Raw genomic sequence first — 14,564 nt, 5'->3', positions numbered from 1 at the left:
CCATTTCTTGATTGGATTATTTGTTCTTTGAGTTTTGAGTTTGATAAGTCCTTTAAAGATTTTGGATACTAGCCCATTATCTGATATGTCATTTGCAAATACCTTTTCCCACTGTGTTCTCTTTTGGTTTTGGTGACTGGTTTGTTTGCTGTACAAAATCTTTTTATCTTGATGAAGTCCTGATAGTTCATTTCTGCCTTTGATTCCCTTGCCTTTGAGACGAGTCTAGCAAGAAGTTGCTGAGGCCGAGGTCACATCGGTGGCTGCCTGTGTTTTTATCTACGATTTTGAAGGACTCCTGACTCACATTTAGGATTTTCATCACTGTTGAGTCTATTTTTATGTATGGTATAAGGAAATTGTCTAGTTTCATTCTTCTGCTTGTGGCTCTCTGATTTTCCAAACACCATCTGTTGAAGAGACTGTCTTTATTGTATTGGATGTTCTTTCATACTTTTTCAATTATTAGTTGACCATAGAGTTGAGAGTCCATTTCTGGGTTTTCTATTCTGTTCCATTGATCAATGTGTCTGTTTTTGTGCCAGTACCATACTTTCTTGATGATTATGGCTTTCTAATTCAGCTTGAAGTCCGGAATTGTGATGCCACCAGTTCTGGTTTTCTTTTTCAATATTCTTTTTGCTATTCAGAGTGTTTTCTGCTTCCCTACAAATTTTAGGATTATTTGTTCCAGCTCTATGAAGACAGTTGATGGTGTTTTGATATGGATTGCATTGAATTTATAGATTGTTCTAGGTACCATATACATTTTAAAAATTTCTTCTTCCAGTCCATTAACATGGATAAATTTTTCCATTTCTTTGTGTATTCCTCAAATTTTTCATGAGATTTGTCTTTTTTTTAAATCCTATGAGACTTTATTGAACAGCTACAGTACATCATTAGTTTTTCATGTTGTGTTCCATGATTCATTGTTTCTATATAACACCCGATGTTCCATGCAATACGTGCCCTTCTTAATACGCATCACTGGGCTAGCCCATCCCCCCACACCCATCCCCCCTAAAACCCTCAGTTTGTTTCCCAGAGTCCATAGTCTGTCATGGTTCATTCCCCCTTCTGTTTACCCCCCCTTCGTTATTCCCTTCCTTCTCCTGCTGTCCCTGCTATTCATTATATTCCACAAACGAGGGAAACCATATGATAATTATCTTTCTATGCTTGACTTATTTCACTTAGCATAATCTCCTCCATTCCCATCCATATGATGCAAATATTGGGTAACATCACTCTTTCTGATGGCTGAGTAATATTCCATATTGTATTCATGGACCACATCTTCTTTACCCATTTGTCTGTTGAAGGGCACATCAGCGCCTTCCACATTTTGGCTACTGTGGACAATGCTGCTATAAACATTGGGGTGCATATGGCCCTTCTCTTCACTACGTCCATATCCTTGGGGTAAATACCAATAGTGCAGTTGCTGGATCATAGGGTAGCTCTATTTTTAACTTTTTAAGGGACCTCCACACTGTTCTCAAAGTGGCTGTACCAACTTGCATTCTCACCAACACTGTAAGAGGGTTCCCTTTTCTCCCAATCCTCTCCAGCATTTGATGTTTCTTGCCTTGTCAATTTTTGCCATTCTAACTGGCATAAGGTGGTATCTCAGTGTGGTTTTGATTTGAATTTCCCTGATGGCTAGCGATGTTGAACATTTTTTCATGTGTCTGTTAGCCATTTGTATGTCTTCATTGGAAAAGTGTCTGTTCACATCTTCTGCCCATTTTTTAATATGATTATTTGTTTCATGGGTGTTGAGTTTGAGAAGTTCTTTATAGATCTTGGATACCAGCCTTTTATCTGTAGTGTCATTTGCAAATATCTTCTCCCATTCCATGGGTTGTCTCTTTGTTTTGTTGACTGTTTCCTTTGCTGTGCAGAAGGTTTCAATCTTGATGAAGTCCCACAGGTTCATTTCTTCTTTTGTTTCCCTTGCCTTTGGAGACATGTCATGAAAGAAGTTGCTGTGGCCGATGTCGTAGAAGGTGCTGCCTATGCCCTCCTCTACGATTTTGATGGATTCCTGTCTCACATCGAGGTCTTTCATCCATTTGGAGTTTATCTTTGTGTATGGTGTGAGAGAGTGGTCAAGTTTCATTCTTCTGTATATAGCTGTCCAATTTCCCAGCACCATTTATTGAAGAGACTGTCTTTTTTCCACTAGATGTTTTTTCCTGCTTTGTTAAGGATTAGTTGCCCAAAGAGCCGAGGGTCCATTTCTGGAATCTCTATTCTGTTCCATTGTTCTATGTGTCTGTTTTTCTGCTAGTACCATGCTGTCTTTGTGATCACAGCTTTGTAGTATAGCTTGAAATCTGGCAATGTGATGCCTTCAGCTTTGTTATTCTTTTTCAACATTTCCTTAGTGATTCGGGGTCTTTTCTGGTTCCACACACATTTTAGGATTGTTTGTTTCCAGCTCTTTGAAAAATGTCATTGATATTTTGATCGAGATAGTGTTGAAAGTGTAGATTGCTCTGGGTAGCATAGACATTTTAACTATGTTTATTCTTCCAATCCATGAGCATGGAATATTTTTCCATCTTTTTGTGTCTTCTTCAATGTCTTTCATGAGTGTTCAGTAGTTTCTAGAGTATAGATCCTTTACCTCTCTCGTTAAGTTTGTTCTGAGGTATTTTATGGCTTTTGATGTTATTGTAAATGGAATGGATTCCCTAATTTCTCTTTCTTCAGTCTCATTGTTCGTGTATAGAAATGCAGCTGATTTCTGAGCATCGACTTTGTATCCTGCCACATTACTGAATTGTTGTATGAGTCCTAGTAATTTTGTGGTGGAGTCTTTTGGGTTTTCCACATAAAGTATCATGTCATCTGCGAAGAGAGAGAGTTTGACTTCTTTTTTGCCAATTTGAATACCTTTTATTATTTCTTGCCTGATTGCTGTTGCAAGGACTTTCAGTACTATGTCAAACAGTAGTGGTGATTTTGGGCATCCTTGTGGTGTTCCTGATCTTAAGGGAAAGGTTCTCAGCTTTTCCCCATTGAGAATGTTATTCGCTGTGGGCTTTTCATAGGTGGTTTCTATGAAATTGAGGAATGTACCCTCTATCCCTACACTCTGAAGGGTTTTAATCAGGAAAGGATGCTGTATTTTGTCAGATGCTTCTGCATCAGTTTAAAGGCTCATATCTTTCTTGTCTCTTCTCTTATTAATGTGATCTGTCACACTAATCGATTTGCGAATGTTGAACCACCCTTGCATCCCAGGGATGCATCCCACTTGGTCGTGATGGATAATCCTTTTAATGTACTGTTGGATCCTATTAGATAGGATCTTGTTGAGAATTTTGGCATCCATATTCATCAGGGATATCGGTCTGTAATTCTTTTTGATGGGGTCTTTGCGTGGTTTTGGGGTAAGGTAATACTAGCCTCATAGAATAAGTTTTGTAATTTTCCTTCTGTTTCTATTTTTTGAAACAGCTTCAGGAGGATAGTATTATTTCTTCTTTGAATGTTTGGTAGAATTCCCTAGGGATTCCATCAGGCTCTGAACTCTTGTTTTTTGGGATGTTTTTGTTCACTTCTTCAATCTCTTCACGATTAATTGGTCTGTTTAGATAACCAATTTATTCCTTTTTCAGTCTTCGTGGTTTATAGGTTTCCAGGAAGGCATCCATTTCTTCCAAGTTGTTTATTTTATTGGCATATAGTTGTTGATAATAGTTTCTAATGATCCTTTCTATTTCCTTGGTGTTGGTCATGATCATGACCTTTCATTCATAATTTTATTAATTTGCATCCTTTCTCTGTTCTTTTTATTAAGTCTGGCCAGTGGCTTATTGGTCTTATTAATTCTTTCAAATAACCAGCTTCTAGTTTTGTTGATCTGCTCTACTGTAGTTCTGGTTTCTAATTCATTGATCTCTGCTCTAATCTTAATGAATTGTCTTTTCACCTGTGGCTTAGGCCTGTTCTTCTGTTCTATCTCCAGCTTCTTAAGGTGAGAACATAAGGACTGCTTTTTAGATTGTTCTGTTCTTTTGAGTGAGGCTTGGACGGCTATCTGGTTTCCCCTTAGGACTGCCTTTGCAGTCACACATAGGTTTTGGACCGTTGTGTATTTGTTCTCACTGGTTTCCATAAATTGCTTTAGTTCTTCTTTATTTTCCTGGTTTACCCAATCATTCTTAAGCAGGATGGTTCTTAGTTTCCAAGTGTTTGAGTTTCTTCCAAATTTTTCCTTGTTATTGAGTTCCAGTTTCAAAGCACTGTGGTTTGAGAATATGCAGGGAATAATCTCAATATTTTTGATTACTACTTCATTTTCTTTCCTGGTTGTGGGTCTGTTCAGGTTTTCTATTTCTTCCTGTTTCAGTTTGGTAGTTTATATGTCTCAAGTAGTTTATCTGTTTCTAGGAATGCATCCATTTCTTCCAGATTGTCTAATTTGTTGGCATATAGTTGCCCATAATATGTTCTTATAATTGTTTGTATTTCTTCGGTCATGTCTGTGATCTTCCTCTTTCATTCATGGTTTTATTTACTTGGGTCATTTCTCTTTTCTTCTTGATAAATCTAGGCAGGGGGTTATCAATCTTATTAATTCTCTCAAAGAACCAGCTCCTAGTTTCATTGATCTGTTCTACTCTTGTTTTCTGTTTAATTGAATTCTGCTCTCATCTTTATTATTTATCTTCTTCTCCTCTATTTAGGCTTTATTTGCTGTTCTTTCTCCTTCCCCTTTGGGTGTAAATTTAGGTTGTATATTTGAGACCTTTCTTCTTTCTTGAGAAAGTCTTATATTGCTGTATACTTCCCTCTTAGGATGGCCTTTGCTGCATCCCAAACGTTATGAATAGTTGTGTTTTCATTTTCATTTTTCCATGAATTTTTAAAATTCTTCTTTAATTTCCTGGCTGACCCTTTCATTCTTTAGTATGATGCTCTTTAACCTCCATGTTTTTGTGTTCCTTCCAATTTTCCTCTTGTGATTGAGTTCTAGGATCAAAGTATTGTGGTCTGAAAATATGCAGGGAATAATTTCAAACTTTTGGTATTGGTGGAGATCTGATTTTTGACCCACTATGTGATTTATTCTGGAGAATGTTCCATGTGCACTCGAGAAGAATGCGTGTATTCTGTTAATGTTAGAATGGAATGGTCTGTGTACATCTGTTGAGTCCATCTGGTCCAGTGTGTCATTCAAAGGCCTTGTTTTCTTGTTGATCTTCTGCTTGGATGATCTCTCCAGTGCCATGATTGAAGTGTTAAAGTCCCCTACTATTATTATATTATTATCAATGTGTTCCTTTAATTTGGTTATTGATTTGTTTATATAATTGTTTGCTCCCAAGTTAGGAGCATAAATATTTATAATTGTTATGTCTTCTTGTTTGAAAGACCCTTTAAGTATGATATAGTGTCCCTCTTCATCTCTTACTATAGTCTTTGGTTTAAAATCTAGTTCATCTGATAAGAGTATTTTTACCCCAGCTTTCTTTTGAGGTCTGTTAGCATGATAAAGTATTCTCCACCCCCTCAGTTTCAATTTGGAGGTATATTTGGACCTACAATGAGTCTCTTGTAGACAACATATAGATGGGTCTTGCTTTTTTTCCAATCTGAGATCTTGTGTCTTGATTGGAGCATTTAGCTCATTTACATTCAGAGTAACTATTGAAAAATATGAGTTTAGTGCCCCTGTATTACCTGTAAAGTCCCTGTTTCCATATATTGTCTCTGTTCCTTTCTGGTCTATGTTATTCTTCAGCTTTCTCTTCACTTACAGGACCCCCCCCCCTTAATATTTTTTGCATGGCTGGTTTAGTGGTCACATATTCTTTTAGTTTCTTTTTATCCTGGAAGCTCTTTATCTCTCCTTCCATTCTGAATGACAGCCTTGCTGGATAATGTATTCTGGGCTGCATGTTTTTCTCATTTAGTACACTGAATATATCATGCCAGCCCTTTCTGGCCTGCCAGATCTCTGTGATAGGTCTGCTACCACTCTAATATTTCTATCCTTGTAGTTTATGGACCTCTTGTCCCGAGCTGCTTTCAGGATTTTCTCTTTGTGTCTGAGATTTGCATGTTTCACTATTATATGTCGGGGTCTTGACCTATTTTTACTGATTTTGAGGGGGGTTCCCTGTGTCTCCTGGAATTCGATGCCTATTTCCTTCCCAAGATTAGGGAAGTGCTCAGCTATAATTTGTTCCAATATACCTCTGCCCCTCTTTCCTCTTTTTCTGGGATCCCAATTATTATAATGTTGTTTCACTTTCTGGTATCACTTATGTCTCGAATTTTCCCCTTGTGATCCGGTAGTTGTTTATCTCTTTTTTTCTCATCTTCTTTATTCTGCATCATTTTGTCTTCTATATCACTAATTCTCTCTTCTGCCTCGTTTATTGTAGGAGTTAGAGCCTCCATTTTTTATTTCATCTCATTAATATCCTGTTTTATTTCAACTTGATTAGATTTTAGTTCTTTCATTTCTCCAGAAAGTGATTCTCTAGGGTCTTCTATGCTTTTTTCAAGCTCAGGTGGTATCTTTATAATGGATATTCTGAACTCTAGTTCTGATATCTTAATTGTGTCCATACTGATTAGGTCCCTGGCAGTCATTACTGCCTCTTGTTCTCTTTTTTGCAGTGAGTTTTTCCTTCTTGTCATTCTTTCCAGAGAAGAGTAGATGAAAAAGAGAACAAAATACTAAAATGGCAATAACAACCCCAGAGAAATATTTACTGAACAAATCAGAAGAGATCCGAAACGAAAAAAAAAATTTAAGAGAGAATATAATCAGACAGATGAACAGAATAGAGCAATACACTGGATCCTGTGTGTATTTTGGTCCATTTGCTAGATAAGTAGACCCCAAAATTGTACAGAAAGAAAAACACTTATATATGTACAAATATAAATTAAATACAATGAAAAGATGGAATGTAACTGTAAAAATTAAAATACAAAAAAAGAAAAAGTAAAGAAGGAATATATACAGACAGGTGAACAGAACAGAGCAATACAGTCTATCCTGAGTGTATTTTGGTCCACTTGTTAGAAGAAACTACATCGCAAAATTTTAAAGAAAGAAAAAACTTACATGTCTATGGCTATAACACCCTGAATGTGCCTGATCTCATCTAGAGATCTAGAGAAATGTTCTTATGGCCAGTGTCAAAGAGGTTATTGCCTCAGTTTTCTTTTAGGATGTTTATGATTTCCTATCTCACATTTACGTTTTTAATCTATTTTTCGTCTGTAATCCATTTTGTGTATTTTCATGTACGGTGTTAGAAAGTGGTCCAGTTTCACTCTCTTGCATGTTCCTGTTGTGTTGTCCCAACACCATTTGTTAAAAACACTATTTTTCTCATTGGATATTCTTTCCTTATTTGTCAAAGATTAATTGACCATAGATTTCTGGGTTTCTGGGTTTTCTATTCTGTTCTATTGAACTATGTGTCTATTTTTATGCTGCTATCATGTTATGTTGATCATTCTGATTTTGTAATGTAACTTGAACTTTGGAGTTGTGATGCCTCCAGCTTTGCTTTCCTTTTTCAAGATTGCTTTGGCTGTTTGGGGTCTTTTTTGGTTCCATATAAATTTTAGGATTTTTTGTTCTAGCTCTGAGAAAAATGCTGGTGATGTTATGATTGCATCAAGTGATTGCATTAAGTGTGTAGATTGCTTTGGGTAGTATAGAGATTTTTACAGTATTTGGTCTTGCAATCCATGTCATCTCTTTATTTTTCAACAGATGCTACTAACTTCATAGAGAAAACTCACATAAATATATAATAAATATGTTATTTGATATTATTATCACTAGCTCCAAGACACAGAACAGCTACCTGAACTATTGTATGAAAAATTAATGAAACCATTCAGAGTGTATCAAATGTGTTTTTGTGATCCAGAAATATACTGCTTTTCCCAAAACATATAAGGCTTGGATGTAAAATATAAATTCATCTTGCTTTCTTGAGAGCATATATTATCTTACCATCCTTTGCTTGGTAAGGAGGCAGTTATCATAGGTATTAAAAGAACAATCTCTAGAGTAAGAATGCCTACTGTACTACTTACTAGTTTTGTGATGTTGGGCAAATTATATTTGCCTTAGTTTCCTCATCTTCAAAATAGAAATAGTAATATCTACCTTATAGAGTCAGTGTCAGGATGAAAAGACAGTATTGTGTATAGTATATATTAGGCTGTCTGTACAATATTAATGTTGAATTTTGATGTCTGTGGTTTTTCTAAGAGGAGGAGTAAAAACTCATTGGGATCAGGGATCATATCTTCAAGTTTTTGTTTTTGTTTTTGTTTTTAATGACCCATGTTACTCAATCACCTTATTAATAGCCATTTACTCAGTGCTTGCTAATTGCAAAAGACTTTGCCTTTGATATTACATGAATCTATTATTGAAAAGATTTAAATGATCTAAGCTTTTACATTGTGAACAGTTGTGAGATTATTGGAAATACAACAACTGTGTTTTGGATGATAAAACTGAGTTTATACTGAGTAATACCAGATAATGTGTATTTCTTTCTCAGGTTCTTATGCAACAGGGCTATGATGCTGCTTGTGATATTTGGAGCCTGGGTGTTCTTTTTTACACAATGCTGGCTGGGTAAGAAACTTATATATTCAAAATAATACATGCTATAACTTGAATTTCATCTATATATCTTTATCTGTAAAGAAATGGACAGTGAATATAGCCTTAAGTAAAATGCTACCAACATTTTAAAATATCATCTATTGTTTATTTGTAAAATGCAAAAACATAAAGTAAGGTGTTTGATGAGGCACTGTTCAGATACATAAATTCAAAGAATTTTCAACTAGAACTAAAACTTTTAAAAGTAAAGCACATATTTTTATTTTGATATTTTACTTTCAGTGCATTAAGGTTTGAAAATGTTTACTTGAACATAAAATAATTTCTTCTTTCAATGGGTACTTGCCCATTGAGCTTATTGGTACTGATTTAATTTTTAAAGTATTTGAATTCTGGCTCTCCTGGTGAAACAGATTAAGTAAGACTGAGCTTTCTAAAAAATATAAATAGCAAGAATACTAAACTACAGAAACATACACAGCAGCCTTCTCTTGAAAATATAAATACTAAAAAAATGTAATAATTGGATTATGTTAATGTTGGTAATTTACAAATAATATAAATGCTGTTTTACTCTTTATAATGAGTAGCACTTTTATTTAGGAATAAATATTTATGGCTGAGGAAAAAGGCTAGGTTTAGCAGTCTATTGCATAGAATAGAATTTGAAGAATTATAATGTAATTCTATAATACACTTAGGTGTGACTTTTTAAAGAAGGCATTTAGTATAATTTAAATATTCTTGATATAACAGGAGTGTTATAAATATGTTATGAATATTGTGACTGAATTATTTATTGACTTAGTGGTAATTACATATGTCACTGTATTCCAAATACTTATAGATATATACTTATGCAAAATATTTAGTTATAGATCACAGGAAGTACTACAGTTGAGTAGTTAAAGTTTATATATGAATTTCAGTTAGCCCTATTGTTTTCAAACCATGGGATACCATTTCTAGATTGCTGCTTTCAAATATTTACTTTATGACTACTAAAAAAGGATTTTGTGTGTGGGTATATGTATAGGTGTTTAGTGTTATCTCTACTTAATTGTTACATAAGTGAATTAAGGCATTAACATATTAAGATATCTTCCTCATACTTCTTAACCATAAGTCTTTCTATTTCCAAATTTGAATACCATTTTCAGTTCTACCTGTTAGAATGATACAAAACTGATCACTTTTATTATTCCATAATTAATTTTTAAACTACTTTAACTTTGTACAATCTATTTGTCTTCAACTATAGATTTTTTTTGTTATACTGATACAAATATTTAACCCATTGTTTGTAGACATTAATTAAAATATTGTTAACCTGTTCGCATGGATAATACTGATAAAATGCTAATGAGTAAATTTGAACTAATCAATAAATACATTCTAAATATATAAAATTGACAATTTCTTCATAGTAGGTATATTTGGTTTGCTAATTTATGCCTGGGAGAATACAAAATTTGCATGTTTTATTCTGGTCCAATTTTAAGCCTATAGCTTTACACGAAATGCCACCTTTATTTTATTTTACATTGATTAACTGATCAAAGGAAAAAATATTGATGTAGGCAAGACTTTCTATTAAATAATTCTTTAGGATTAAGTTCATTGAAATATAAAATTTGATATGAAGAGTGAGGGAAAATATTAGATAATACTCGTAATTTGCTATAGTAAATATTTGTGTGTTGTCTTATACTCTTCACTTTCAATTTGATTTAATTTGTATGTTAGTTCCTAATGTCTATTAAAATCTATTTCATTAATAGCTACACTCCATTTGCTAATGGCCCCAATGATACTCCTGAAGAGATACTGCTACGTATAGGCAATGGCAAGTTCTCATTGAGTGGTGGAAACTGGGACAATATTTCAGATGGAGCAAAGGTATAAATCATAAATATCTTTGGTTTTGTTGCATTCATGTTAATTTGCTGAGATCTTTAAGTTATAGCCTAGCCTGTGTTTGCAGAGTATCTGATGGTGTTACATATCAGTATTTGTTTTTAAGTCATCTCACATTTATATGTGGATTGAACAGGATGAAAGCTGACTTTTTTTCTGCCATGCATCTGGGTGATATTTCTCTCATATCAGTTCATATGTGTTCAAGGAATATAAACTATTTTCAGTACTAACTGAAGCTAAAAATAGAAATCTACTGGAGAAAAATACATATTTAAAGCCAACTAGAGCTGATTTCTGCATTTAGTGTACTTTTACACATCATTCCTTCTTTAGCACAGACATTGACTAGTGATTATGCAGGCAGTTTTTAATGTTAACTTATTCTTTGAGAATATACAAACTTTTTATCAGTAACACCTAGATATTTATTATTGATAACTTAGAGCTGTCCAATAGAAATATAATGTAAGCCACATATGTAATTTTAAATTTTCTAGTAGCCACAATAAAAAGCAAAAAATTAATTTTAGAATGTTTTATTTAACCTGGTATATCCACAATATATCATTTCAATATCTAACCAGTATGAAAAATTAGTAAGATATTTTGCATTCTTTTTTTTATACTAAGTCTTGAGAACCTGGTGTGTAGTTTATACTTAGAGCCCATATAAATTTGGACTACCAACATTTTTAAAAAATTATTTTTCTTTTTCATTAAATTTTTATTTGTGTATAGTTGACACACAGTGTTAGTTAGTTTCAGGTATACAGCATAGTGACTCAACAAGTTTATACGTTATGCTATACTCACCACAAGTTGGACTACCCACATTTTAAAAGGCTTAATAGCCACATATGGCTAGTGGCTGCCATATAGTAGGCAGTACAGTTTCAGTATAACTGGCCTTATTTAATTTAGGGGAAAAAAACACAATATTGCTTAAATCTTGACAATGAACACTTAACATTTATAATTCAAAAATTTTGAGTTTTGAAACAAAAATCCAAAGGTTGTCAGCATGTGGCTTATAGGGTCCTGAAGCTTTTAAGCTGCAGTTTGAAGTAGAAAACAATTTAAGAGAAAAGGAATTGCTTATATTTAATATCTGCTAATTATAAAACATAACTGTCTCAAGAATATTAGCTTATCTGTAGAGTAGATTATGGAGCAAATCTCATATCCTAATTATTATAGAGTAGATAAATCAGGGACTTGGTTGTAATTCCCTTTTAAACATTAGAGAAACACAGAAGGGATTATGTTTGGATCTTAGCCATGACACAAGTGTACTGTGTGGTATAGTAGAAAAAACACCTGATTGGAAGGTTGCCTTGGCCGATGTCGTAGAGGTTGCCTCTCCTCTAGGATTTTGATGGATTCCTGTCTCACATCGAGGTCTTTCATCCATTTGGAGTTTATTTTTGTATATGGTGTGAGAGAGTGGTCAAGTTTCATTCTTTTGCATGTAGCTGTCCAATTTTCCCAGCACCATTTATTGAAGAGACTGTCTTTTTTCCACTGGATGTTTTCTCCTGCTTTATCAAAGATTAGTTGCCCAAAGAGCCGAGGGTCCATTTCTGGGCTCTCTATTCTGTTCCATTGGTCTATGTGTCTGTTTTTGTGCCAGTACCATGCTGTCTTTGTGATCACAGCTTTGTAGTACAGCTCGAAATCAGGCATTGTGATGCCTCCAGCTTTGTTTTTCCTTTTCAACAGTTCCTTGGTGATTCAGGGCCTTTTCTGGTTCCATACAAATTTAAGGACTATTTGTTCCAGCTCTTTGAAAAATGTCATAGGTATTTTGATCGGGATAGCATTGAAAGTGTAGATTGCCCTGGGTAGCATGGACGTTTTAACTATGTTAATTCTTCCGATCCATGAGCATGGAATATTTTTCCATCTTTTTGTGTCTTCCTCAATGTCTTTCAAGAGTGATTTATAGTTTCTAGAATATAGGTCCTTTACGTCTCTGGTTAATTCCAAGGTAACATATGGTTTTTGGTGCTATTGTAAATGGAATGAATTCCCTAATTTCTCTTTCTTCAGTCTTATTATTCGTGTATAGAAATGCAACTGATTCTGAGCATTGATTCTGTATCCCGCCACATTTCTGAATTGCTCTATAACTTCTAATAGTCTAGGCATGGATTCTTCTGGGTTTTCCATATAGAGTATCATGTCATCTACGAAGAGAGACATTTTGACTTCTTCTTTGCTGATTTGGATACCTTTTGTCCCTTTTTGTTGTCTGATTGCTGTTGCAAGGACGTCTAGTACTATGTCGAATTATAGTGGGGAGAGTGGGCATCCTTGTCGTGTTCCTGATCTTAAGGAAAGGCTTCCAGCTTTTCCCCATTGAGAATGATATTTGCTGTAGGCTTTTCATAGATGGTTTTTATGAGATTGAGGAATGTACCCTCTATCCCTACACTCTGAAGGGTTTTAATCAGGAAAGGATGCTGTATTTTCTCAAATGCTTTTTCTGCATCAATTGAGAGGATCATATGGTTCCTGAGTCTTTTCTTGTTGATATGATGTATCACGCTGATTGATTTGTGAATGTTGAACCACGCTTGCATCCCAGGGATGAATCCCACTTGGTCATGATGGATAATCCTTTTAATGTACTGTTGCATTCTATTAGCCAGGATCTTGTTGAGGATTTTGGCGTCCATATTCATTAGGGAAATTGGTCTGTAATTCTCCTTTTTGAGGGGGTCTTTGCCTGGTTTGGGGATCAAGGTAATATTGGCCTCATAGAATGAGTTTGGTAGCTTTCCTTCTGTTTCTATTTTTTGAAATAGCTTTAGGAGAATAGGTATTATTTCTTCTTTGAATGTTTGGTAGAATTCCCAGGAAAACCTTCCGGTCCTGGAGTTTTGTTATTTGGAAGGTTGTTTATCACTGACTCAATCTCTTCATAATTAATTGGCCTGTTTAAAAAATAAATTTCTTCCTGATTCAGACGTGGTAGATTACACATTTCCAGGAAGGCCTCCATCTCTTCCAGATTGCTTAATTTATTGGCATATAGCTGTTGATAAAAGTTTCTAATAATCCTTCCAATTTCATTTGTGTTGGTTGTGACCTCTCCTTTTTCATTCATAATTTTATTAATTTGGGTCCTTTCTCTATTCTTTTGGATAAGTCTTGCCAGTGGTCTGTCAATCTTATTGATTCTCTCAGAAAACCAGTTTCTGGTTCTGTTGATCTGCTCTACTGTACTCCTGGTTTCTAATTCATTGATTTCTGCTCTAATCATGGTCAACTGCTTCCTCGTGCTTTGTATAGGCCTGTCCCTCTGTTGCTGTTCCAGCTTCTTGAGGTGAGAATATAAAAACTGCATTTTAGATTTTTCTATTCTTTTGAGTGAGGCTTGGATGGCTATGTATTTCCCCCTTAGGACTGCCTTTGCAGTATCCCATAGGTTTTGGACCATTGTGTTTTCATTCTCATTGGTCTCCATAAATTATTTAAATTGATTTTTGATTTCCTGGTTTATCGAGTCATTCCTGAGCAGGATGGTTCTTAGTCTCCAAGTGTTTGAGTTTCTTCCAGATTTTTCCTTGTGGTTGAGTTCCAATTTCAGAGTGTTGTGGTCTGAGAATATGCAGGGAATAATTTCAGTCTTTTGGTATCGGTTGAGACCTGTTTTGTGACCCAGAACATGATCTATCCTTGAGAATGTTCCATGGGCATTAGAAGAGAATGAGTATTCTTGGGTTCTGAGGTGTAGTGTTCTATATATATATATATATATATATATATATATATAGAAATCTATGAGGTCCAACTCGTCGAGTATGGCATTCAAAGCTCTTGTTTCTTTGCTGATTTCTTGATTAGGTGATCTGTGTATTGCTGATAGTGGAGTGTTGAGGTCTCCTACTATTAGTGTATTTTTATTTATATGTCTCTTTATTGTGGTTAAGAGTTGGTTTGTGTATCTTCCTGCTCCCCTGTTGGGGCATATATATTTATAATTGTCATATCCACTTGTTGGATACAT

At 34.7% G+C, this 14,564-nt stretch overlaps 1 protein-coding gene across 1 annotated transcript in view; it reads left to right on the top strand.

Moving 5' to 3' along the window:
* Positions 1–14,564, top strand: part of RPS6KA6 (ribosomal protein S6 kinase A6) — a 186,298-nt gene that overhangs the window by 158,795 nt on the left and 12,939 nt on the right. The window contains exons 19-20 of the mRNA XM_048213614.2: positions 8,565–8,641; positions 10,414–10,531. Of these exons, the coding sequence (XP_048069571.1) occupies positions 8,565–8,641; positions 10,414–10,531 (195 nt within the window). The remainder of the gene's footprint in view (positions 1–8,564; positions 8,642–10,413; positions 10,532–14,564) is intronic.

This window comes from Ursus arctos, chromosome X, assembly GCF_023065955.2.
Source record: "Ursus arctos isolate Adak ecotype North America chromosome X, UrsArc2.0, whole genome shotgun sequence".
Lineage (NCBI taxonomy): Eukaryota > Metazoa > Chordata > Mammalia > Carnivora > Ursidae > Ursus > Ursus arctos.
Note: the sequence above shows the minus strand (reverse complement) of the source record. Positions and strands in the feature narration are given on the sequence as shown.